At 48.9% G+C, this 25,090-nt stretch overlaps 11 protein-coding genes across 11 annotated transcripts; 6 read left to right on the top strand and 5 right to left on the bottom strand.

Annotated features, from left to right (window-relative positions):
- Positions 1–239: 239 nt before the first annotated feature.
- Positions 240–1,514, top strand: erg6 (sterol 24-C-methyltransferase; the record flags this gene model as incomplete). The annotated part of the gene is made up of 3 exons (XM_056637448.1): positions 240–443; positions 519–553; positions 620–1,514. 3 exons carry the CDS (start codon positions 240–242, stop codon positions 1,512–1,514), a joined length of 1,134 nt encoding a protein of 377 aa, XP_056480955.1.
- Positions 1,515–2,878: 1,364 nt separating this feature from the next.
- Positions 2,879–4,256, top strand: N7509_012810 (putative acid phosphatase; the record flags this gene model as incomplete). The annotated part of the gene is made up of 3 exons (XM_056637447.1): positions 2,879–3,067; positions 3,147–4,172; positions 4,224–4,256. 3 exons carry the CDS (start codon positions 2,879–2,881, stop codon positions 4,254–4,256), a joined length of 1,248 nt encoding a protein of 415 aa, XP_056480954.1.
- A 1,638-nt stretch (positions 4,257–5,894) lies between these two features.
- N7509_012809 (uncharacterized protein) lies at positions 5,895–6,888 on the top strand (the record flags this gene model as incomplete). The annotated part of the gene is made up of 2 exons (XM_056637446.1): positions 5,895–6,126; positions 6,179–6,888. The coding sequence occupies 2 exons, from the start codon at positions 5,895–5,897 to the stop codon at positions 6,886–6,888; spliced, it is 942 nt and encodes a 313-aa protein (XP_056480953.1).
- Positions 6,889–7,635: 747 nt separating this feature from the next.
- N7509_012808 (putative nucleoside-diphosphate-sugar epimerases) lies at positions 7,636–8,461 on the bottom strand (the record flags this gene model as incomplete). Its single annotated transcript, XM_056637445.1, has 2 exons — positions 7,636–8,134; positions 8,202–8,461. 2 exons carry the CDS (start codon positions 8,459–8,461, stop codon positions 7,636–7,638), a joined length of 759 nt encoding a protein of 252 aa, XP_056480952.1.
- A 474-nt stretch (positions 8,462–8,935) lies between these two features.
- On the bottom strand, positions 8,936–10,868 carry N7509_012807 (MFS transporter; the record flags this gene model as incomplete). Its single annotated transcript, XM_056637444.1, has 3 exons — positions 8,936–9,943; positions 10,000–10,389; positions 10,467–10,868. 3 exons carry the CDS (start codon positions 10,866–10,868, stop codon positions 8,936–8,938), a joined length of 1,800 nt encoding a protein of 599 aa, XP_056480951.1.
- A 1,563-nt stretch (positions 10,869–12,431) lies between these two features.
- On the bottom strand, positions 12,432–14,435 carry N7509_012806 (putative MFS quinate transporter; the record flags this gene model as incomplete). Its single annotated transcript, XM_056637443.1, has 5 exons — positions 12,432–13,505; positions 13,582–13,652; positions 13,751–13,808; positions 13,892–14,081; positions 14,158–14,435. The coding sequence occupies 5 exons, from the start codon at positions 14,433–14,435 to the stop codon at positions 12,432–12,434; spliced, it is 1,671 nt and encodes a 556-aa protein (XP_056480950.1).
- Positions 14,436–16,233: 1,798 nt separating this feature from the next.
- Positions 16,234–17,674, bottom strand: N7509_012805 (uncharacterized protein; the record flags this gene model as incomplete). The annotated part of the gene is made up of 5 exons (XM_056637442.1): positions 16,234–16,770; positions 16,823–17,123; positions 17,162–17,373; positions 17,433–17,519; positions 17,588–17,674. 5 exons carry the CDS (start codon positions 17,672–17,674, stop codon positions 16,234–16,236), a joined length of 1,224 nt encoding a protein of 407 aa, XP_056480949.1.
- A 174-nt stretch (positions 17,675–17,848) lies between these two features.
- On the bottom strand, positions 17,849–18,076 carry N7509_012804 (uncharacterized protein; the record flags this gene model as incomplete). Its single annotated transcript, XM_056637441.1, has 1 exon — positions 17,849–18,076. The coding sequence occupies one exon, from the start codon at positions 18,074–18,076 to the stop codon at positions 17,849–17,851; it is 228 nt and encodes a 75-aa protein (XP_056480948.1).
- A 2,667-nt stretch (positions 18,077–20,743) lies between these two features.
- Positions 20,744–21,921, top strand: N7509_012803 (AA9 family lytic polysaccharide monooxygenase; the record flags this gene model as incomplete). Its single annotated transcript, XM_056637440.1, has 2 exons — positions 20,744–20,930; positions 21,017–21,921. The coding sequence occupies 2 exons, from the start codon at positions 20,744–20,746 to the stop codon at positions 21,919–21,921; spliced, it is 1,092 nt and encodes a 363-aa protein (XP_056480947.1).
- Positions 21,922–22,278: 357 nt separating this feature from the next.
- N7509_012802 (GNAT family N-acetyltransferase) lies at positions 22,279–22,734 on the top strand (the record flags this gene model as incomplete). The annotated part of the gene is made up of 1 exon (XM_056637439.1): positions 22,279–22,734. The coding sequence occupies one exon, from the start codon at positions 22,279–22,281 to the stop codon at positions 22,732–22,734; it is 456 nt and encodes a 151-aa protein (XP_056480946.1).
- Positions 22,735–23,738: 1,004 nt separating this feature from the next.
- N7509_012801 (Survival protein SurE-like phosphatase/nucleotidase) lies at positions 23,739–24,818 on the top strand (the record flags this gene model as incomplete). The annotated part of the gene is made up of 4 exons (XM_056637438.1): positions 23,739–23,928; positions 23,985–24,194; positions 24,274–24,479; positions 24,531–24,818. 4 exons carry the CDS (start codon positions 23,739–23,741, stop codon positions 24,816–24,818), a joined length of 894 nt encoding a protein of 297 aa, XP_056480945.1.
- Between the last annotated feature and the right edge of the window lie 272 nt (positions 24,819–25,090).

The following is a 25,090-nucleotide window of genomic DNA, read 5'->3' as shown; positions in this document are numbered from 1 at the left end:
AATGTCTCTCTGGACTGGTCTACTATTTATCTCCTTTTCACTTCCCTATTGACTTCACCTCTTCAATTCAATTCTCACGGCTTGACCTCCTCCTCTTCGTGGTTGGCCTATTTGTTTTCTCCTTATCCTCCTTTAATTGACTCCGTCTCTCCCTCTCTCTTCTCCCTCCTCCCACCACTCCTCCACTCCTCCACTCCCCTTTTTTTCTCCCCGCAACTTTTTTTTCGCACCCTTTCGCAATGGCTCCCACCGCTCTGGAACAAGAGAACCTTTCTCGCGATGCCGACTTCAACAAGGCCATGCACGGCAAGTCCGCCAAGTCTCGTGGTGGTTTCGCTGCCATGAGTGGCAAGGATACCGCCGCCCAGAAGGCCGCCGTCGACGAGTACTTCAAGCACTGGGACAACAAGGGTCACGAGGATGAGACCGCTGAGACTCGTGAGGTGAGCGCGCAATTCTTCCCTTTCTATGTGCTGCAAATCTATGAATCATGCTAACCACCTCATCTTCTTCACCAGGCTCGCCGTAACGAGTACGCCACCTTGACCCGACAGTACGTTCTTCCTCTCTCCTGTCTCCAATGTTACTCTCGCGCAATCGCATACTAACTCTTCTCCAGCTACTACAACCTGGCCACCGACCTCTACGAGTACGGTTGGGGATCTTCCTTCCACTTCTGCCGCTTCGCTTTCGGCGAGCCCTTCAACCAGGCCATCGCCCGCCACGAGCACTACCTCGCCATGCACACCGGCCTCAAGGACGGCATGAAGGTTCTGGATGTTGGCTGCGGTGTCGGTGGTCCCGCCCGCGAGATGGTCAAGTTCAGCGGTGCCCACGTCACCGGTCTGAACAACAACGACTACCAGATCGACCGTGCCACCCACTACGCCGAGAAGCAGGGTCTGTCCGACAAGATGGCCTTTGTCAAGGGCGACTTCATGCAGATGAAGTTTCCCGACAACTCCTTCGACGCCGTCTACGCCATTGAGGCCACTGTCCACGCCCCCGAGCTGGTCGGTGTCTACAGCGAGATCTTCCGTGTCCTGAAGCCTGGTGGTACCTTTGGTGTCTACGAGTGGCTCATGACTGACGAGTATGACAACAACAACGCCGAGCACCGTCGCATTCGTCTCGGTATCGAGCAGGGTGACGGTATCTCCAACATGGTCACTATCTCCGAGGGCATCAAGGCCATCCAGGATGCTGGCTTCGAGCTCCTCCACCACGAGGATCTGGCTGCCCGCCCCGACGTCACTCCCTGGTACTACCCGCTGGCCGGTTCGTTCAAGCACATGGGTTCCGTCTGGGACTTCTTCACCATTGCCCGTATGACCTGGTGGGGCCGTGGCATCGCCCACCGTTTTGTTGGTGGTTTTGAGAAGGTCGGCCTCTTCCCCAAGGGAACCCGCAAGACTGCCGACAGTCTGGCTCTGGCTGCTGACTGCCTGGTCGAGGGTGCGGAGAAGAACCTCTTCACCCCCATGTACCTGATGGTCGGTAAGAAGCCCGAGTAGAGAGAGCGCACAATTTCCCCCCAAAGAAAAAAGTTGCCTTTTGTTTTTGAACCTCTTTGCCTCCTGCCTCTTGTCCTCTGGCCCGTGGCTTCTCTTCATCTCTTCCCTGTCCCCTTTTTTTGATAACCCCGCTGTTCCTCTTCTGTTGACATTATTCACCCTGCCCTTCCACCTTTATGCTGTCTGATCTGGACTGATGGTGACGACTTCACTTCGCTTCTTCCGTGTCTCTTTTGAACCGTGATAAATATGTAATAGTTATTGAGGCAAGAATCATGAGCAAAGGATTTCATTTTGTATTAATATAGTTGCTGTCAAGGTTAGCAATAGACGATTGATCAACCAACGGTGTCAGTGTTCTGTAGATGTAATAGTAGCTAGCATCATTTACTAGACTAGTAATTAATACTAGGTTACTACGTACTTCCAGGGTTCTAGAAGATAATTCTTGCATCATTCCAATTTGAATCCCCGTCGCGAGATAGTAATCGGGAGCCTGAGTTCCAAGGTTTATGGTGTGCGTGGATAGTTACCTATATATACCTCCTCCCTAGTAATGAGTAGCACCACTGTCCAACTCCAGTACCTACCTAGGTAGGCCATCTAAGTTAATAGCAGCCCAGACATACCACTATAGTAATGTGAGCAACAACACTCTCTCATTAACTTCCTTTTATTATAATTAATATCTCATTTATTCCTGTTAATAACTCAAAACTCTTGTTGTTTTCTGTTTTGGTGCTGATGAATCACGTGCCCCTCCGCCTTCCGCCTTGGTAAAGCTTCGCCTTTGCTTTTCGCTCCTTTACACTTCCAACTTCCACTTCTTCCACTTCTTCCACTCCACTTCATTTCCCCGGGCCTCATCCTGCTTTCTTCTCGTTGAGTACCTCCTCGTGATCGACCAGTGATACCCCTCACGTACACAACGTGCCAGGAACAACCCCACCTTCCACCACCAATGATATCCTCTCCCTCGAAGCCTCCGATGTCCAACTCCACTACCGGCCCCACTCGAGATTCCTAGTGTGGTTGTGATGAAGAGCTTCGCCCAGTCATCCCGTCCTGCGATGCAACGTGATACCTCCTCGTCTCCATATCAGCCCTGTCCGCGTGGTATTCCATCCCGACTACTCGACTAAGCGAGGTTGGATGACAGTATGGCAGACGGAATCTTGTATCGACCATCTGCCAGGGCATGCTCTAATCCGGGCCCAGTGACTGGCTCGCATTCCTCCCTTGCTGCAGCTATAAGATCGCGTGCATCGCCGGATCGTCTCCCACGTTTCTTCTTTTGTTCAGACATTCAATTCCCCTCGTGACCCTGGTTCAAGTAAATATTGTTACTGAACTCGTCCAGAAAGATGTTCTCCAAGCAGACTCTGCTCTCCCTGGGCCTTCTGGCTCTGGCCTCGGCCAAGACTATCACTGAGGAACAGCCCACTGAGGCTGAGATCCAGGCTGCGCGCGCCTCTGTCCTCCCTTACTCTCCTGTCTCCAATGTCAAGGGTAAGGCCTTCGACCGCTTCGTGAATATCTGGATTGAGAATACCGTGAGTTCGAGTCTCCATCTGCTTGCTTGCAATGCATATAACTATGTTCGGACATGCCAATGCTAATTGGCCCATGCAGGACTATGAGACCACCGCCAGCGATGCCAACTGGGCCAAGATGGCCAAAGAGGGCATCCTGCTTACCAACTACCACGCCGTGACCCACCCCTCCGAGCCCAACTACGGTGCCTCCGCCGCTGGAGACACCTTCGGTATGGACAACGACGACTTCCACCAGATCCCCGCCAATGTCTCCACCATTGCCGATCTATTCGACACCAAGAAGATCGCCTGGGGTGAATATCAAGAGGATATGCCCCATGCGGGCTACCAGGGCTACCGCTACCCTCTGTCCGGCGCCAACCAGTACGTGCGCAAGCACAACCCATTGGTTCTGTTCGACTCCGTCACCAACGACGCCGTTCGTCCTCGCCAGATCAAGAACTTTACCACCTTCTACGAGGATCTGAAGCACCACAGCCTGCCCCAGCACTTCTTCATCACCCCCAACATGACCAATGATGCCCACGACAGCAACATCCACGTTGCGGGTGACTGGCTGGACAAGTTCCTGCCCCCTCTGCTGAAGAACGAGTACTTCAGCAAGGACACCCTGGTCCTCGTTACCTTTGATGAGTCCGGCAACTACACCGTCCCCAACCGTGTCTACAGCATTCTGCTTGGTGGCGCCGTCCCCGAGCACCTGAAGGGCACCACCGACAACACCTTCTACACTCACTACTCCGTCATTGCCTCTCTGTCTGCCAACTGGGGTCTTCCCTCTCTCGGACGCTGGGACTGCGGTGCCAACCTCCTCAAGCTGGTCGCTGAGAAGACTGGCTACGTCAACTGGGAGGTCGACACCAGCAACCTGTACATCAACGAGACTTACCCCGGTCCCCTTTCGGACAATGACTACTCTAAGTATGAGTCGTACTGGCCTGTCCCTGCCACTAAGGGCGAGTGCTCCGCTGGTCACGGTATCCTTGATATCGTCAAGAAGACCTACCACGGCCGCAAGGCCACCTACAACTACACCACTAGCCCTATTCCCTATGACTCGGTTAGCGGCAACAGTGTTGGTATCAAGTTCCACCGCTCTATCGTATGTTACCACCTTTTTATTCCTTGTTGAATTCCACTAACTTGTTTATAGCACGGCAAGGAGGAGACCGGCATTACCGCTTAGATGTGAGCGAGGTGACTCTTCAGAAGAAGTCCCAGGGAATTGATGCGTCCTTATGTATATATAAGAATCTAAAATGAATGCATGTGGTGGATGGCAATACATGATCAACAGTTGTCGACTTAAAGCTCAAGGCCATACTTCCAATCTCCAACTATGAACTTTGAAGCGTCTAGCCCAAGTCGGATTCGCTTTCGGACTCGGTATCAAGTCTCGACTGGAACCAAATTTCCTGACTCGTTCTCGTAAACCATCCACTTTCTTTGTTTGCTTGCCTCCACTCGTCTCCGCTTCTTCCGGGCTCGAGTCAACCGTTGAAATGGATCCCCCGATCGATCAACCCCACAGCAATAACCTCGAGTCAATGCAGTATTGATCATCCCTACTGGCTGTCATGACGTGGGTTACTCACTACATTTTCCAGTTCCAGCTATTGATACGCGGCAGTTCCCTCAAAAGGTTCATCGTTCTTTCGCCAGGTATCCCGGGGTCACGGGTAAGCTGAATCAAATCAAATCAACCCAACAACCAGTCGTCCATCTCCTACGGTTCGTCCCAACTGCACAAAAATAGAACGACTCGTCGTTGGCTGGCCCGCTTGTCCGTCTCCACTGTCAACCATATTGACGACTAAACGACAACTTCCAATACATCATTCATCCGGTTGATCCTCATATCAACCAATCATCTTGCTTATTGAAAGCAACTGACTTTATGATGATTTCAGGGTCATGGTTGTGCCTAGACGGTCGTTTATTTACCCTTTCCAGGGTTGCTTTTGCTTGCTTTGCAAACTTGCTCTCCAGCTGTGACGCTACATGGGGTGATATTGTTGATACGGTCGCAGATTCATGTCACATATCCTTGAATAGTACCTTTCAGCCACTCGGCCCATTTCGCTATACAGCTCTTTTTGCAACTCAATCGTCTCTCGATCTATCGATCTATCGAATGGGAACATACCTGCCCGCCACAAATCATTGACGTGGAGTCAAACCACGCTATGACCAAGGGGATCCCGGGAATGATCAAGTTGAGAAAGTTTCATTCGGCAATGCTTGCTCCTCGTCTCCACCGGCATTCTTCAAACAAGCGACTCACGTCGAGCAGAAGCAAAGCAAACTACGTACCCCGCACCAGTCAGTACCATGCCTGTGTCCATGTCTGTGCATTACAAGCTCTATTCCAGAAGCGGTTGATTGTTTCCCCTCAGAATTGGCAAATGCTTCGTTCAGTGAGCCGTGGTTAATGTATTGCCACTGCGTTCGCCTCAGGCTGTCAACCCCATTTTGTGATCAGGAGGTGTTGATGTGGATGCTATTATTGTCCACGAGATAAGGTCTCATTGGCCAATATTAATTGGTTTGCTTTCCTAAAACCCTCTCGTGTTTATTTTGTATGACGTCGACCATCCTGCCTCATCCTGTCGGTTCGCTTCGGCTATTCATCAGGTTTCTTTCCAATTCCAACAAGACGTCTATTGTCCTTTTTTATTTTGGCTATAAGTATGCCTTGTCTCACCTGTGATTTTGTTTCTCGACTATCATTCGAAGTTATATTCCAATCTCAATATCAAGCTTAATCTCTTCGGCCGTGACTCTTGGCCATTTATCTATTGTTTTTTCCTTTTTCATTATCAAGATGAGGGGCCTTATGACTCTGTTGGCTTCGGCCGCTGGCGCTCATGCCCTTGTCAATCGTGGTAATACCTGCTGCTTCCACCTCACTGCATCGGGTGGTGCTTCTGGCCCTGTTGGTCAGCTGAGCGATGGACAGAACCGGATTGGCGATAACAGTCTGTCCCCTGCACAGTTCTGCATTGACTCAAACGGCGCTATCACTGATGGCAGTGGCCGTGGATGTATCCTGACTCGTAGGTCACTTCTCATACAAAACCGGAAATGAAAGTTCGCTAACTGCCCTAGCTCCAACCACACAATTCCAATGCGACGTAGGAGCAACCCCTACTCCTGGCTTCTCTGTTAGCTCCAATGGCCAACTGGAATTCAACGGAAGCCCCAACTTCATCGCCTGTGAAACTGGCGACAATGGCGGTCTCAACATCCACACTACTCTGAGCAACGCTCTCGGCCAGTGCACGACTATCACTCTCATGGCTGACTCGTGCTCTAGCTCGACTTCTCCCCCGCCTTCGCCTCAGCCTAACAATGGTTGTGGCTCCATCTTGTCTGCGGGTAACTTTGAGTTCCCTCATCTGATTGTCCCTGTTGACTCCTCGTCCCCGAATACTGCATTCGGCACTCGTTTCAACGGGACTATCACCTCGACTATCTCGAGTATCTTCAATTTCGACATTCCCCAATCTGACTCCGGGAAGACCTGCAGCCTAGTCTTCCTTTTCCCCAACAAGGCAGATCTACAGACTTCGTCTTTCAGCTTTAGTGGCGATGGCAAGATTGATGTTGAGAAGCTTGCTAGTGTCGCTACTACCCAGACAACGTTCAACAATATGCCCTCTGTCGCGGAGGATCTGGGTGATATTACCGTCTCGCCTGGTAGTTCTTTTGTTATTTCCACCTTCTCTTGCCCGGCTGGCGAGGCTGTTTCATTCGAAATGAAGAATGCTGGTAGCACGGACCTTGACTTCTTCCAGGACTTCAACCCCGCCCCGTAAGTTGATGATTCCCACTTCCTCTGTCTTGGGTAAAGCTAACCTTCCTTTCTTTAGTATTGGTCTATTCATTACTGTCTGCTAAAGGTTGACACAGCTTCTGCTAATCCAATCCTTTGAAGTGTCGTCTAGGCATGAGACTGTATATTGGTCGTAGGGAGTCAATTGTGTACTCTGAATTTGTCATTTTACTGAATGTAACTGTACGGACTTTCACTCTCTTTATTTTAATAGTAAATAAGTTGGAATAAATAATAATTATTAAGTTTTCCAAACCAAGATGATCCCCACTTCGTATATGATAACTGATACCCGCAAAAATCATCAAGCCGACCTCCAAAATAGCAAAAATCAGCAAAAAATGACAAGAGTGGGATTCGAACCCACGCCCCCTTTGCGGAGATCAGGAAATTTGGAGTTAAGGTTGACCTTAACCTGACGCCTTGGACCAACTCGGCCATCTTGCCAATTGAGATAACTACTTGTTATGACGAAAATTCCCGGATTTTTTGGTATCAAGAGGGAGGAAAAAGAGGTGTGGACGAATAAATGTGCTCCACATTGAATTAGTGCACTAATTGTATAGAAGCTGCCATAATCAATAATCATACGATCAAAGTTTAATTTAACTAAACTTGAAGCTTATGATAAAAAAGAATTAAGGGCTCAATTGATAAATTAAAATTTAGTATACATTAATAAAAGCTGAGCTGATTGGCAAACGCAGCCCCCCCTTCTATTCCATCCAATTCACATAGCCATCATTCTCCGAACCGCTTTATTCTCAACGACATAACCACCACCAAGTCTGAACACACCAGGGCCCTGCATCTTAGAATCCATCTTTCCCATCGCCAATTGAGTCAAGAATGAACCAAGTTCAGGTGTGGGTGAATGGAACGATTTGTAGAAATTTCTGATCATGGGCATGAGAACGACTCCCATAGCTTTGTACAGGAATCCTTGATCTGGGAGATACGGCTTGATAGCGTCGTGTCCGGTTGGATCGACGCCTGCGGGTCGAACACTGTCCACTTGGAATGTACCTGGGTGTTTGGCTGATATCTCGCCGAGAAGTGTCTCGGTCTCGCCCTTGACCTTTGCGAATAGCTGCGAGAGCATTCCTGGTTCCTGGGTTGCTCCTTCGCCGGATACGTGGATGAATCGGAAAGGGGGGTTTGAGGGCTTGAGGGTGGAGAATGCATTTGCGGCTGCTAGGGCGTAGTCTTTAGTGATCTTGATGTATTGTCTGTTTATTTGTTAGATCGGGGCATTTTAAAGGTAATGCTTTGTGTTCAATGGAAAACTTTTCATACTCTTTGTCGACGCTGTTTTGGCTTATTCCCAACGCCCAAACGCATCCGTCTGCGTCTTTCAATTGCTCAAGTAGCTCGGGCTGGTATGTCTCGAAATCCTTATGGGTAATGACATGGACCCGGGGGTCTTTGGCATCTTCTGCCATTTTCACAGGTCTTCGACTGAGAATTGAGATTCTGGAGATTGCGCTGTTCTGGAGCATGGCGTCCAGAACGCCTGAGCCGACAAGGCCAGTGGCACCAGTGAGGATGAGATGCATATTGATGTTGTTGTAGTTAATCTGCAAAACTGTGTTGAGGATGATAATTTTCAGAATAAATCCAGCGATCGCCCAGTATTTATAGTATGAAGCAAGGCGCCCAAGTCCGTTGCTAAGTCCGTGATTCTTCCATTGCTGATGCTGACAAGATACTAACCCAAAGCAGAAATCGTGCTAAGCAAAACCCAAAGGAATGTGGGTTTTAATTTTTATGCTGATTGGCTATTGCATGTCCCCCACTCGGGCCGCAGTAGAAACGCCACGATGCCGACGGAGCAAGACTCGGTTTTAATCATGCTTTGACTCACTCAGGAAATAAGCATGATAATTCTGATGACTGTATTCAAACGCTAACTTGCAGCGCACTAATATGGACTTTTAAATAATTGTCTAAACATTATGATGGGGTATGAAGAGCTGAAGAACGCGAAGCAAAATCACAAAACCACTCTTGCCCTTCAATAGAAAGCCTTTTTATCCAGCAGCATAGGTACTACTGGCTCTAAGCTTCGCACCGTACTTCCACAAGAATATCGGAGCCGGGATGCCAATTGCGATCGCGACAAATGCGAGCACACTATTTCCCCAACCATAGTGTAAAGCGTCGTACATATAAGGCGCAAAAAGTGGGAATCCGAAGCCTGCGAGAGATCGCAGAAACGCTCCTGCAGCAAGAGCGCTAGCGGCATATCGCGTATAAGTGTCGACCATGTATGTCTGCATGCATTGGAAGGAAATAATCGTTCCTGCTCCGAAGAGGAGGGCGCCAATGTTGGGTGCGATCCAGTGGCAGTGTGACTGCGCGGTCCAGCCGTAAATGAATAAACCGGCAGGAATAAGGAAAGCTGCGACCCCAAGGAGTGGGACACGGAATTCTGGACGGCCGATGTTGTTGTTGCGTGCTTTCAAGCGGCGGTAGATGCGGTCGTTGAGCGGAGCGCAGAGTTGAGATCCACACCAGAAGCCCAGGCCAAGAGAGATGTAATTCAGACCCCCGATTCCAATGGACTCGTTGTAGTATTCCGGATTGGTCCAGAGAGAGGGGAAAGTTGAAAGAACGAGGTACATAATGCCGTAAACGTAGGCCATGTAGAGCGCAAGTACTTGGACGATAGATTGAGTGAGAAGTAGGCGGAAAGGTCGAATCAGCGCAGCGCGTAGAACTTGAGCAAGGGTCTTCTTCTGAAGCTCGGCTTCGGTTTGATAGGATTCATCGTTGGTTTCCTTTCGCAGTTTCTGGGCACGATCACGGAGAATGCGAGGAGCATAGGTTTCGCGAAGGAAGAAGAGGCCGGCCACTTGGATTATGCCATCGGTGATAGATGTCGCGTAGAAGACCCAGCGCCATGTAGTATTCTCCGCAATGAAACCGCCGGCGACGGGACCCAGTGCTGGGCCGAGAAGGGGGGCCAAACTATAGATTGCGATACTTTTACCACGTTCTTCGGGGCGGAAGCAATCAGATAAAACACCTCCTCCAACCTATTGAAATTAGAATTTATTTCTTTTAGCCCAATAAAAGTGAGAAGAAAACTTACAGCGAGTGGGGCACTGCCTCCCAATCCTGCAAAGAATCTGCATACAATCATTTGCACTTTGGTCTGTGAAACGGCACATCCGATATTGAACACGAGGAAGAACAAGTTTGACAGTTGTAGCACGATCACACGACCATAGATTTCCGATAGTGGACCCAGGAAGAGAGGACCGACGGCATAGGCAAGGACGAAGACGGAGAGCATCAACTGAGATACCACCTGGTCCGTAACGTTAAATTCAGCCGCAATCGAAGACAAGGCGGGCGCCACCATCGACGAGGAGACGGGTGAAATGAAGGTGAAGAACGAGACCGTGATGGTTGCGGCCCACTTCTTCTTGTTCGGCCAGTTCTTAGGATTCTCGGGGTCGTCGGGGCCGTCCCAATCCACCTGGAAGAGTTAGTAGCGTTAGTATTTTGCTGTTCTTGAAGCCTGAAGCGGCTGCCGCAGCTGAAGGTGGTACATACAAGTTTGGCATCCTGGCGAGATCTAGTCGAGCGAGCCGACTTTGATTTTTGGATCTCCGGGCTTTCTTGTGGACCTTTCTCGAGATCGACATCCCGCTCATTTACAATGCCGTTTCGCACCTCCTGGATGGTCTCGACTTTCTCGGCACCCAACGATTCTTCGTCGCTTGTCGTTGTGTGGTCGCTATGGTAAACAGACTGGTCATCAAGATGCTTGGCGGAGTGGACTCGGTCTAGATGTGGGGCTTGGGCATTGGGATTTGAGGTTGATCGAAGGCGAGATTTGATTGATTCTGCGAAGCCTTGAGGTCGAGATTCTGACCTGGATATCTCATTCACTGAGTCGGAGGAGGCACTGGAGCTGGAAGTGGAACTGCCTGACCGCGCATGTTGGTCTGCCATAGTGGACCATGCACTGGTATGGGAAGTCAAGAGGTGATGGGGAGAAGGTGATATGAATAGCGTATTCAAATTCAAAATCAAGAGCGACTCTTGTTGGATTGTAGATCTATGGTTGACAAAGAGACACACGAGCACGCCCTAAAAAAAGTAAAATCAAAACGCCAGCGGGGGTCCGTTCTTATACCAAGTTACATCACGGATGAGGTGCAGACCGACACGGACAGCATAAGAGTTCCGATGATAATGCACGGTGATAATCCAGGCTTAAGACCGTCGAAGTGGATTCGAGCATGTTGAAAATCGTGATTTCGGGTCATCTTATTGGAGGTAAAGGTGAAGCTTGACCAGGTACAGGGCCCAGGCCGCCCCGCCGATGAATTTTTGCATGAAAAATCCCAGGCCGTTTGCTGAACAGCGGCCTGAACCGGTGTGGCCACCGTTTAGAAGCGGAGAAATTTCCAAACAAGGTCGAATGAGATCGAATGAGAGGGCTTCAAAGTCACGGGAAGCGGGACTCCGTCCCCGGTTAGACCCCGGTTCAGGGATGTGACTCAGCAACTCGGCAGTTCGGCACGGAACACTGTAGTATACAACATTACTTTGTATAGAGAAGGTGATCATAGGCCATTATTGGAGTTTTGTATCAAAGATGATGGAGTCATAGTACTAGGTGACTTTGGGTTTGGCGGTCAAACGAATTGCCGGAATAATTTAATATGTACGAGTAGATTCAACAGCCCGCAGTAGCCAAGTAGTACTAACCAAACTAACCCAAAAAAAAGAAAAAGAAAAAAAAGACTGTATAAAAAGGAGAGACTACCCTTTTACAGGAATAGTAAAGCCCATCTTAAACGATAGGCAAAAAGATATCTCAGGTAAGGATTTTAGGAATAGCCGAACGGGGGGGTCGAACCCCCAACCTTGAGATTAAGAGTCTCACGCTCTACCGATTGAGCTAGCCCGGCAGGGCTGTTGTTTGGGGGAGCAGATTATGGCTAAATGAGGCAGATAGAACCCAGGTAGCATTAGTGAGATACTGCTGGGTGGCAGAGTGCCTCAACACCCAACCAGGAACAGAAAATCAACTTGTATAATTATTCGGAGATTAATTTATTCAGGATAAGATTATAGAGGAAGTCATAACATACCTAGATATATCAATAATTAACTATTGCAGTGTATTTCAGGGTTCTGAAATTATTCAGGACTCTGAGTCAGAAATATATATCAGTATACCTAATAGGGAATACCACCATAGGTACCTACTGGCACTCAGGGGGCTGGTCCTAAAATATCTAGGTACCCATGATCAATGGCAGTCATCATTTGAACGTTACCATTACTGTGCCAGTGATTGCAGTATTCTACATTGACCTGCACCTATAGTATAGAGGACCTCAGGTACTATCTCCCCCCGAGCGTTGAATTGAAAATACTACTACTAGTACCCAGGCTACTAGTAATACTGCTTCGATCAAAGGAGACTTCATAACTCATGTTCATATTCAACACACTAGTACTAGTATGTAACTAATTATTATCTTCCAGGGTCATAGTGAAACACTAAACGTGGGAACCCGAGCGTTCCACATGGGCTGCGGTGCCCTGTTGAGTGGCCATCGCCTCCATCTTCTCATCAACCGCCGCATCCTGCAGCTCGGCCTCCGCATTACCGTGGCGACCAATCTGGTACCAGGGCAGAGAGAAGAGACGATCCATGCTCTCGAGAGACCGACCAGCCGTCTCCGGAACACTGAACCACACCCAGGCACCACCAAGAATCGTCACGGCAGCGAAGCACCAGAAGGTTCCCTTGGGACTAATGCCACCCTCCGACACGGGAAGAAGCATGTTGGGCACAGCACGAGAGTTACCGTATTGATTGGCGAAGTGGAGAGTCATGGAGAGCGAGGTGCCCAGCGCACGGATGCGTAGAGGGAACAGCTCTGCAGTGAGAAGGTATTGCATCGAGTTCCAGCCAAGGGCCCAACCGAATCCGGAGATATAGATCATAGCAACAGCACCCCGGCTAGCTCCCTTCTGGCTCTCAGGTAGGACAAACCCGTCCACCACGCCCATCTCAGGCACAGCGGTGAGGAAGCCAGCGATGTAGAGCATGGAAATAGCCTGGAAGGTGATACCAAGGAGCAAGGCGCGCTTGCGACCGATCACGTCGACCAAGAAGAGAGCGCATGCAACAGCGGCGACAAGCTTGATGATACCAAAGACAGCGGTCACCAAGAGATTCTCGTTGCTTCCAGTGATTCCCAGGAGCTTGAAGAGATCGGTGGCGTAAACAGTGATAGATCCGGCACCGGACCATTGGGAGAGAATCTGGGCCATGAAAGTGAGGTAGACTCGGTATAGGTTGGAGGGAACAAGGAAGGTCTCCTTGAGGATGCCGATCGGACCAGATCCCATTGTCGCCTCCAGTTCCATCTGGTGGGCGCTCTGAATAGCATTGATCTCATTCACAACGTATTCGTGGTCGGCAGGGAGACCACGGAGTCGGGCAAGGTTCTCCACGGCCTGTTCATTTTTGCCGCGCTTGACAAGGTATCGAGGGGACTCATACTGTAGGAAAGAGAGGCAGAAGATCAGGCCAGCGAAGATGATGTGGAGACTGGTTGGAACCTCCTGTGCGGGGTGTTAGTGATGATCTCAATGGGATCGGCGACGGGGGAGAGGAAGAGGAAGAGGAGTAAGAACGTACCCAGCGGTTGTGAGTGTTATCTCCGAGGTTGACTTGACATCCATAGTTTGCGAAATATGCAAGGACGATACCTGCCAAGAGACATGTTGTTAATGACAACTGATCGCTGAGAACAAGCAACGCGCCAAGTCTTGGATGCGTTAGACTTTCTTGGCTGGAGACAACATACCGAGATAGACAAAACCAGTGAAGACGCAGGTACATAGACCTCGAATAGCAGCAGGGGCCTGATATTCAAGTTAGATTGGGTTCAACTTCGTGGTATCGAACCTCGTGGCGTCGAGGAGGGATGGGGGGTGGTGGAACATACAATTTCGGCAAGGTACACAGGCGCGACAACAACAGTTTGGCCAACACCGAGTCCAGCGATGAAACGACCAGCATAGACAGCACCGAGAGAACCATTGTTACCCATGAAAATAGCCATACCGATGATCCAAAGGACACAGAGTTGACGAGTGGCCCAGATACGACCAATGCGATCACAGACCAAGAAGGCGCTGTTGACAAGAAGGTCAAGATTAGCAACAGGAAGACAACGAAATGAAAACCCGGAAAGAAACACGCGAGACGTACAAAAGAGCACCGCCAACAGAACCGATTTGCACCATGGCTGTGACATTGGCCTTGATGTTGGTCTGTTCAGTTGTGGAGTAGGATTTATAGTTGATGTAGCGTTGGAAGTCCTTAGAGTTGAAAGCACCAGAAATGAGACCTTCGTCGATACCGCGCGCCGCTCCCATCAAACCAAACGAAACGACTGCAAACCAAAGCTTCCAGTTGAAGATTTCCGATGGTTCACCGGTGTTCTTCAACCGGAAGATGTTGATGGGCTTCTTCGCACCGCCAGCCATGGTGGGCGATTTCACAGTAAGATCAAGATCGACTTGAGAAATATAACTGTGAAGCTGAAAGAAGACTCAAAGGCGAGGGAGAGAAACTATCGTAGGGAAGGAGAAAATAAAAGATCACCAGCTGGTGAATACGAGGGGAAGCCCTTTAATAGCCTCGCAAGACCGGGGGGTCCTTGCGATGCGGGGAACTTCCGGGGCATGGGGGATGAATTGAGGGGCATAGATGAGGCAAATCATAAAAAAGTAAATTATGGACTCAACCTCGCGTATACTCCGTACCAATTAGTGCTATGGAGCTCGGCATTCCACCATGCATCTGGCATCTCGTTGCGCACCCCAGATTCCCAAACCCGACTATCGGTGGGACGGAACGGAGCCGGCCCAGGCTGGGGGACAGCGCCAAGTGAGCTTGCATCCCGAGACGAGACAGATGGCCGATCATTTCTATTCGACGGAATCGCCGGTAGGTCAGGCTTGTTAGTTTTTTTTTTTTTGTCTTTTTTTCTGGCCGAGGTTACACCGGTGTCCTGATCCTGCGACCCGCAAAGAAGTGGCGTGCAGCGTGCAGTTCACAACTCAGCAATTATCACGGTTAGTAGTTTAGAAGCAACAGACATAAATCGCAGAAACAAAATCGTGTTAGCAATAAAAAATATCACGGACGGAGAAAAATTCCCTTTACTGTCCTTCCTACATCGCTGGATAAACCTCGGTGAACTTCCGCGTGGAGAGGCGTATGTGCCGCAAATGCCAAGAAGCCACTCCACGGGGGGTGAAACCGGGGTAGGCCTACCATGACACTTGACTTGCTTCTGATTGGCTGGTCAATAGAAAAGGGTATCGCGTGGACTTAGCGTGGGGGGAAAAAGCTGGGAAAAATCTCCTGGAACCGCACATGGTGGACTTGGGGCTGGAAGTCTATCTCTTGCAGTACCGTCCGTGCGAAGGAATATTGGGTTTGAGGCACCACGCCATTATATTACAAGATTTTGCTCGGCGATGCTTCGACAGTCGCCTTGGTTTCTGCCGATTCCGGGAGATCTGGTCGGCCTGTTGCGATGCTAGAGGGGTCCGGATTTCGGATCGGTTAAATACTCAATGGATCACGTACTCGTATGTCAAGCTCACGATCCCTCGGAGTTTTAGTTGGGGGCCATATGCTACATCGTTCCACTAAGTCTTGGCCAGGCTACCTCCGGACATGATTTGGCGTGAAAATTCTGCTTCTCGCATGATCATGTTTGTGTTGATGTGATCGGTCTGGTTCACCGAGGGGTTGGATAATTACGACAGGCTCGGATTAGTTGCCTAAAAGCGCTAGATCCAGACACCTGGTCGGGCCGAGAAATGGTGATTTGTACGGAGTAGAGAGACTGCGAAGCAGATTACTCCGTGGATGTTCATTGAACAAGGCTGAGAGTGATGCAGCCCTAAGGGACACACAACCACTCAGCGTCTCTTGATATGCAGGTCGTAAGATGCGGTAGATTAGAAGTCAACTAGGCGTGGCGTATCAAAATATCCATATCCTTTCACTACGCTCATCTCGTCGATTTCGGCGAATTTGGTCTTGAATGTCCAGCCCCCAACCGAATTCTGGAGCATGTCACACCGAGTGCCAGATTTCTTGGCCGTTGTTCGCTTTGTTCGCTGCCACAAACAGCATCCCATCACGCCTAGTTCGGAGACTGTCTTTCCACCGTCGAGACATGCGGGTCCCACCAGGAGATTGTCCGCGTCCGGGGGTGGATCTTCTCCATAAGAATATACCTTGACCAATGTGTGATCGGAGTTGACTTTAAAAATGCCGGAATTGCATCCCCGTATACATTGTTGCCACCCCCTCGAGGGATGGCTTGAGAATATAATTGGTCGACCGTTTAGGATCGCAGGCTATCCGCCGAGCTTCCAGACCTTCTGTGGATTCATCCAAAGGATAAACCGGAACAAACGTCTCACGAATTCTGGCGACTTCGGAGGGAGATAGAAATCGCTCCAATGCCCCTGACTTCGTCAAAGCCTGTTGGACTTTTTTGAAAGTAGTCAAATGTCCCAGCACCGAGGGACATTTAATTGCAGTGGATTTCTCTAACTGTAAGCGGGAATCCCAGCCGGTTTTGCTGTACTCATGCGCTTCATAGCCAGCTCTTTGATAAACGACCGATATCTCCACTGGTTTCTCTGATGCGAGCCACGGTGGGTGGAAGAGTAATGCCCGTTCTTCTGTGAGCTGGGTATACTTGAGTATGTCTGGGAAATCCAGCCGGTAATTTGGAACAATATCGTCTCGATTCCAGAGGGCGTACTCGATCGGTCGCTCATCTGCGATGTTGAACTGGATTCAGAGTTAATCTTGCCTTGATCAACAGGGAATTGGTGGGACTGACATTGTAAGACTGAACAATGAATAGGATCGCTGTCTTACTCGCCAGCTTGCTCCTTGGCGGACCATATTCTTTGTGTGCCAACGCAAGGATCGAGGCGGCAGAGTCGATATTATGATTTATAGGCAAGGAGTCCACAGGAAATGGCTTGTCATTCATATCATACACCCCTATTCTTGCGAGATGCCGGTGCATGTTGGCAGCTTTGTTTGCATGTGAAAAGCCAGAGCATGAATATGAGTTGAACTCGACTTGCTTCAATGTTGTCTTGGACAAGTCCCCCCCATCGATCAGCTGAAGCTGCCTCTGTCAGATGGAACATATAATCGGAGCGAAATACACCGGCAGAGATATCTTGTACATATCCTGCATCCTTCGCGGCCTCGTAAATCCCCCCAGAGAGCCTTGGCGAGGGGCTCAGCGGCAATCATGTCCTTGATTGTGTCGTAAATCCATTCTTCATCTTCGGCAATGGAACAATATAGTTTGTTATAGATTTCTTGAAGACCTAATGCCTGCTCAAACCGTGCCCGGGGCAAGGGGGAAGGAAAACACTGGGCAATATTGTTAGATTGCATCGCATCGCAGGTTGGGTCCCAGGAAAGTCACCCACGCTAACACCAACAGGATACGAGAGAACACTATTCTCTGTCTCCGAGTCGACTTGCTTCAGCAGCGAGCCGTGGTTGATTTGCCAATCCTATTTTGCGTTGTTAATTGCGACCGACGAAGGGGGGAGGGCGGATCGAGACTGGGAATGGATTGTACCTTGATCTGTGATACCAGGGAGAACAGACGATCCTCGCTCAGATCTGGAGGATAATCCTCATCATCCATGCAGTGCAAAGTTGCCATGTTGGTGGTGAGGAACTGGTGAACCGTGGGTTGAGGCTCATAGGAAGATAGTCCCGCGTGGCGGGGTTGGCGGGGAGGAAATCGTGCAAAGTCGGAGGCAAATTTGGGGGCAAAAGAGGTGACGTCTTTCAAATGGGCATTTCATAGCACGAAATACCTTCTACATCTCGCCCTTCACGCCTTTTCTTTCATCAACGCTGCTGCATGACCTGCCTGGCTTTGTCTCTCCAGGCGACCTATTTCGTCGCATCCCACGATGGTCTCAATGCGCTGTAGATCTAGACCTCCACCAAAATACCATGCCGAACGAGTTCGATGAACGCCCAAATTGAATCCAGCGCGCTCTGGATTACCCCTTCCAAGAAGACGGATCCGACATTGCACGGTCGCGAGGGTCGCCATGGTCCAAACTGCTGAGACATATTGGAGAAAAGTACTGATAGTCGTGCCAATCGTTGGCACGACTGTCGCAACAATCGTATACGCACTTCGTCTTTATGCTCGGCACTTGGTCATACAGAAACTGCGAGTCGAAGACGTGCTCATGGGTATAGGTCTGATCTTTACCTGGGGTGTTGCAGTGTGCACTGTCTATGGTAAGTGAATTCGATAAAAGATGACTTATCCTTACTAAACCTTTGGTACCTCAGCGGCCTTCCATGGCGTTGGAAACGGGAGAATTATTTGGATCTTAACCCCTCAAGAACGGCTGCGCATTGCACTGGCATGTCACAAAATAAGAGCTCAAAAGTTTATCGGGGGTATCTGACTTCTATAATAGGCCGACTGGATTCTGCAGAAGTTTTGGCCCGCGGCTCAAGTCTTCGTCAAAATATCGATCATTCTTTTCCTTCGCCGGCTCCTTGATTGCGTCCAAAGTTTTAAAATATATGCAACAATGGTCATCGTTCTAGTGGTCGCGTGGGGAATTACTGCGATCATGGGAAATACCTTCCAATGCTGGCCAGTACAATACTTTTGGATCAAACACATACATGGTGACTGTATGAGTGGTCAAAATACGTTTTTCATCATCATTGGCTCCGTGTCATTGGCCCAGGATGTGCTCATTCTATGCCTGCCACTACCGATAGTATGGAAGCTACAGACCCCATTGAGACAGAAGATTGAAATTACGCTGCTCTTCTCAATTGGTTGCATGTATGCGACAAACTCCGGCCAAAGTAAAAACCCATAGCTAATTCTTTACAGAGTCTGCATCTTCAGTGTATTACGATTGGTGGCTTTGAGAGAATTCCAAACAGAAGACTTAACAGGTGGGGTTTATCTTTCAACAGAATGACATTCCATAAGTTAACCTGGCGTCTTTTGCATAGAACACAGCTCCTTTACCCTGCTCTGGACAATTTTGGAGCTCGACGTAGCAATCATATGCGGATGCCTCCTTCTGATGAAGCCCTTCTTCCAATCCTGCATAGGATACATGCGAAACGGCACCACACGGCTGAGCAGCGGATCTCAGTCCCGTGGCTGATATAGAATGTTCGTTACATTATTGAGTGACCGTGCTTGGCGGTCCCGTGTTGAAAGACGTGGGCCTTGAGATGGCATGGAGGCCTGAGCAACGATAATTTTAAACATAAATGGCTATGAAAAGAGAGTATACGATTAATGAAAATCAAAATACATCAGTTCGCCCTCGCAAAGGTGACATGCGCCCAAAGCGGGAGGCTTCAGATAATTGTCATTAATACTAATACTAGGCCAGGCTCAGATGATCACATCCGAATTGGTAGAAATCATCTTTCAATTCCCGCAAGGGGCGGAAGATCCGTGACACGTATAGTGTAGGTTAAAATTCTCAACAGGGTTGTGTCATCTAAGTTTGTACCAACCAATGGTCAAGTTCCGGATAGCTAGCAGGTTGCATCCTAGTATTCGAAGAGAGCTTCAAGCTTCAAGTGAGTGAATACGAGGATAAGTTGTATGTGTGTGTGAGTGTGTGTGTGAGAGAGAGAGAGAGAGAGAGAGAGAGAGAGAGAGAGAGAGAGAGAGAGAGAGAGAGAGAGAGCGAGCCAGAGAGCCGAATCATCACAAACAAGGAACATAGAAGGCGGTCTACCCAACATACACGACAAATTCTCAACTCGGAGTCACAACTTCTTTCTTCTTTCTTCTCCAAGCATCACCCCCATCATGCTGCGTTTCTTTGCTACACACGGCAGAAGGACTCTGTCCCCTGTCCTCGGTTCGTGAGTCCCGAGAGAGAGAGAGAGAGAGAGAGAGAGAGAGAGAGAGAGAGAGAGAGAGAGAGAGAGAGAGAGAGAAAGCGAGCCAGAGAGCCGAATCATCACAAACAAGGAACACACACAATTATCTGCCTATAAAATAACCCAAAAAGGCTAAATATGCAGTACCAGAATATTTGAATGTTACGTCAGTGTCTTGGAAAGGTACCTCACCGGAGGGATATCTAATACTATATACCGAGATTTAGAACCAAGAGTTTGTCATGCCTGGGGAAAATTCTTGGCTCCAGTCCATGCGATCAAATAAAAAAGCCTTCAGTTTGAGCTGTCCTGAAACGATACGGGGCCGGAGCAAAACACGTTGGGGTTCCGCCTTGCCAAGGGCGCCTAGTCTTGCGTGCCTCTATCGACATGGCGCCTACTTTGGGTAAATCAAGGAATTTTGCCTTGAATTTGGGTTTCATGTTGTGAATATGAAAGTCGTGGACTTCACTGATCTAAATTTTCGCCTGCCCCTAATTCCTGTCCGGGTAGGGCTTGGCCCCGTGTAGTTGGCTATTCTTGCAGTGGCGCTCCTTAGCCTGGCGTTTCTTCACACCACTAACCTCCCTGCAGATGTGACTAGCAAAAATCTAATTTGCCTACAGTAAAATAGCCGTCTTCTTGTTTGACTCAAAACCAGCGATGGTTTGAACCTACGGAGGAGGCCCCATCGAGAATGATTGAAGGGGCATAAAAACCAAGTTTCTGGCATCTTTTGAAAAGGATTTCATTCACCCAAGCGACTCGACGAACAAACTTCTAAGATAAGATTTCTTCTAAGTTTGAAGTTCGTCTCCAAATATCATATATCTGGAAAATGCTACAGATTGTTACCCCAATCTTCCTAGCCACACTGGTGGCCAGCCATGGGCATATTAGCAATATCGTCATAAACGGCGTCAGTTACGACGGATGGGACATCAATTCATATCCGTATTCGTCTGATCCACCTGTTGTTGTGGCATGGGGTACTCCTAACACTTCAAATGGATTCATTTCGCCAGGTATGATGTCCTCCCGCGAATCTTTTATCGCGGCTCAGCGGTTCTTCCTTCTGAACTAACACTAAAAAAATTAAAAAAAAATTAAGATGCTTACGAGACGGATGACATTATCTGCCATTTGAATGCAACGAATGCCAAAGGACATGCTGTCGTTGCTGCTGGAGACAAGATCAGTCTTCAATGGACCACCTGGCCCGATTCGCATCATGGACCTGTTATTACTTATCTAGCTAACTGCGGGGACTCTTGTGAGAGTGTTGACAAGACAACACTGAAATTCTTCAAGATTGATGGAGTGGGTCTTGTCGATGACACCGAAGTTCCAGGAACTTGGGGTGATGATCAGTTGATTGAAAACAACAATAGTTGGATGGTCGAAATTCCACCATCGATTGCACCCGGAAACTACGTAATGAGACATGAGCTGATTGCGCTTCATAGTGCAGGATCAGAAAACGGTGCTCAGAACTATCCTCAGTGCTTCAATCTGCAAATCACTGGCTCGGGAAGCGATGCGCCCTCAGGAGTCCTGGGTACCGATCTCTATAGTGCAACAGATACAGGAATTTTAGTGAATATTTACGCTTCGCTTTCGACTTATGTTGTTCCGGGTCCAACTTTGTATAGCGGAGCTGTCTCCATCAGCCAGGCCTCTTCTGCCATCACCGCCACTGGAACTCCGGTTACAGGATCAGGATCAGGGGGTGCCAGTACGACAGGTGCTGTCACGACCACGGCCACGACCACTTCATCGAACGGTGCATCATCTACCACGTCGGCTACTACCAGAGCTAGTACCACCACTTCTACAACCACTAGCCGATCGACAACTTTTACAACCACCACAAGCTCCAGTGGAGGCAGTGCCTCGACCCAATCAGTTTACGGTCAATGTGGAGGGAGTGGATGGTCTGGTGCGACGGTGTGTAACTCGCAAGCGACCTGCACTGCGTACAACAATTATTACTCTCAGTGTATCCCGACCTCTTGAACTGTTGGTATTATAGCTAAAGAAGGGGATGTTGAAGTGCTCTGATGTTGCTAACGCCGTATTGTATTTACCTTTGAATGATTCTGTCCTTTTCATATCGCATTATATTCGCACTCTTCGATATTTTCTCATTTGATTATCACCGGAAATCGTATTTGATGAAATAAAGCGAATGAATTGTTCAATTTGCCTCGTGTTTTGCCGGAAAATACTACTCCGGACAACCCAAAAACTCCGATTGGTTTAGACCTGAGCATCCGAGCACTGTTCCCCGCAAATACTTACCGCGTCCGACGCGTCAGGCTCTCCAAAACTCTACACGCATCACTCCGAGGTCAAACATTCCAACCCTTCAAAATGGGCTTAGACGATCACACCAAGCTTCCTCTAGGATACAGTCTTCACGATGGCTACCCTTCCGTTCCTCACTATCTAGACCTTCGTGCAGCATCCGGTCTGTCTCCAAAAACACAATCACAGGCAACCGCCATTTCCACGGGAAGTTGGTATGGTTGCTACATCACATACGACGCACCCGGCGAAGAGTCATTGCCGATCGGAATGGGAAGAATAATAGGTGATGGGGGCTGGTATTTCCATATCGCAGATATGGCTGTCCATCCAGAACATCAGAGGAAAGGGTTTGGGGGTCTGATCCTCAAGGCGCTTCTTCAGAGAATACATGCAGAATCCCCTGCAGATGGCAAACCCTACATTACGCTATTTGCCGATGAACCTGGACGGAAATTGTATTACAAAAATGGATTTGTGGACTCGGCACCAGGGGAATTAGGCATGGCTTGGAAGCCATAGTGCATATACAACGGGAAAACAAATGTCAATCTACATGATCTCCGCCCTTTCGACTATCTTGCCTCTCCCGGTGATGAATGATCATAATAATCATCCCGCGAGTCTGAACGCCACCTACGAGGTCCGTTTCTCTCTGGCAGGACTTCTACTTCTCTAGGGCCTCGGTTACCAGTTTGACTTTTCCCCGACATGGGCGGGGGAGGAGATCCACAGGATTATTCCAGAATCGTGAACTCACGGACTCAAAAAGGCAGCGGGGCACAATCAATGATTGTATGTATCAGTACTATTCTCTCTTTTTTTTCAGCCCATGTAGTGACACGGCATCAGAGTTATCCCCGTGTATGTTCTCTGAATCCCTGGGTTCCCACATTCTGAGTCCTGGATTTTTCTCTTATCGTCACATCTCTATTTTCCCGCATAAATATTCAATGCAATGGATCGATAAGATAGCTGTTCGCTGAGAATGGCATTAGGGGGTTCAAGTTAGCCTGGGACCATTTTTTGCCATGGTGTTTCCTTTTTTTTATTCGACGATGACCCACAGAGAAAATACGAGGAGGAAGAAAGTATTTCATAGTCGTGACGAGTATATCGATTTTTTTTTTCAAGAGAGTTGCTTTGTGGTGTACGATGAAGAAATTGTGGATATCTATTCTATTCTAATCAATCTCGGTACCTAAACATCAGTGGGGCCGAACCTTCGTAATCAATACGATGGACCTCCCTGAGGAGATGTCTATTGAGCATAGCGCAAGTTATGCAAGCCCGTTCGCACGTGTGGCCAATCATTGGCTTGTAGACGTACTCGGTGGGGTCGCTTACGGAGTTGGTGGATGTTGCACCAAACAAGGTATGCCATCACCAGGAGACACGGGATCATGGATCCGCTCATCAGCCGATGGATCCGCGTTTGGTTGACTGCCCACCCGTATAAAAGGGTGCCTGGTAATGATCGGCTTGGATGATCGATCTCGAAGCCGTCGCCGTATACGCTTTTCACGATGCGAGTCAACGTTCTCTCTGCACTTGTCGGGTCTCTTGCTCTCGCAAAGTCTTCCTTGGCAGTCAATATCATCTCATCGAATGATGATGGCTGGGCGGAAGTGAACATTCGCGCCTTCTTTGACGCTTTAACAGAGGCCGACCACTCAGTTGTTGTCGCGGCGCCTGCAGAGAACCAGAGTGGAAAAGGTTCGCTAGATATTTGCCACCAGCTTCTGCCACTGTCACTAACTTACCTCCCACAGGATCCTCTCAGGGTACTCCGACGACACTTGATGAGGCGTGCGAGTTCAACAGCTGCCCTTCTGGTAGTCCGGCTGTGGGGCATAATGCCTCAGAGCCTCGTCTGAATTATGTCAATTCTTACCCTGCAACTTCAATGAAGTATGGTATCAACTCGATCGGTCCTCAATTTTTCGATGGCTCCCCCCGATCTTGCGGTCGCGGGACCAAATGTACGTACTTGAAGCACTAGTAATTCATCACGAAAATCGTACTGATATCAGCAGGTTGGTTCAAACATCGGACTCGCAGTTTACATCTCCGGGACGGCTGGAGCAGCTACCTACGCGGCGCATTATTCTGGCATTCCTGCGATCGCATTTTCTGGAGCGACTGGCTCTCAGACAGCTTGGAACGCCTCTTCAACCTATCCCAATTATAGCCAAGTCTATGCAGATGCGGCCACCAACCTCACCAACCACCTTATCGCGGCCGGGAAGCCTTACCTTCCAAATGATGTATGTCATTCGCACCCTACCCAAACACCTTGGACTAACGAAATATTGTAGATTTGGCTGAACGTCAACTTCCCGTCTGTTTCGGACTCCGAGTGCACAAAAGCCGAAGACATTTCTTTTGTGTTGTCGCGCATTCATGTTGCGGTACCTCTAATCACACCGGACGATGTAACTACTTGTGGTGGAGATCGACTGCCAAGCGAGATTGGAGTCTCTTTGACCTCGGGATGTTATGCAAGTGTGTCAGTTGGCATGGCAGGTACCAAGGGAGATGCAAACGCCACTATGCAGGAGATTGTTCTGAAGAAATTCAGCAACCTGCTCACTTGCCTACCTTGATTGGCGGAAATTTTCCATGTATATAGTGCAATACCCGACAAATATTAATGCAAATCTGATTTCCATGCATTTAAAAAAAATGACGCGGTTTGCTATTCCTATTTAAGAATCCGTGATAATCTTGAGATGTCAACTTTAGCCACGTCCGGGGATTAGATTGCTGTGGATAGAACGGTGCCTGCATGAGTCTTCATGGGGCTAGAAAGCCATTTGCAAGCGAAACAAAGAAAGCCAGGTGAAACGAATCACTGATAATCGCGAACCCACGGGGA

The sequence above is a fragment of the Penicillium cosmopolitanum genome (genome assembly GCF_028827165.1).
Source record: "Penicillium cosmopolitanum strain IBT 29677 chromosome Unknown utg000012l:1.0-3308103.0:1.0-3310761.0, whole genome shotgun sequence".
In the NCBI taxonomy this organism is placed as follows: Eukaryota; Fungi; Ascomycota; class Eurotiomycetes; order Eurotiales; family Aspergillaceae; genus Penicillium; species Penicillium cosmopolitanum.
Note: the sequence above shows the minus strand (reverse complement) of the source record. Positions and strands in the feature narration are given on the sequence as shown.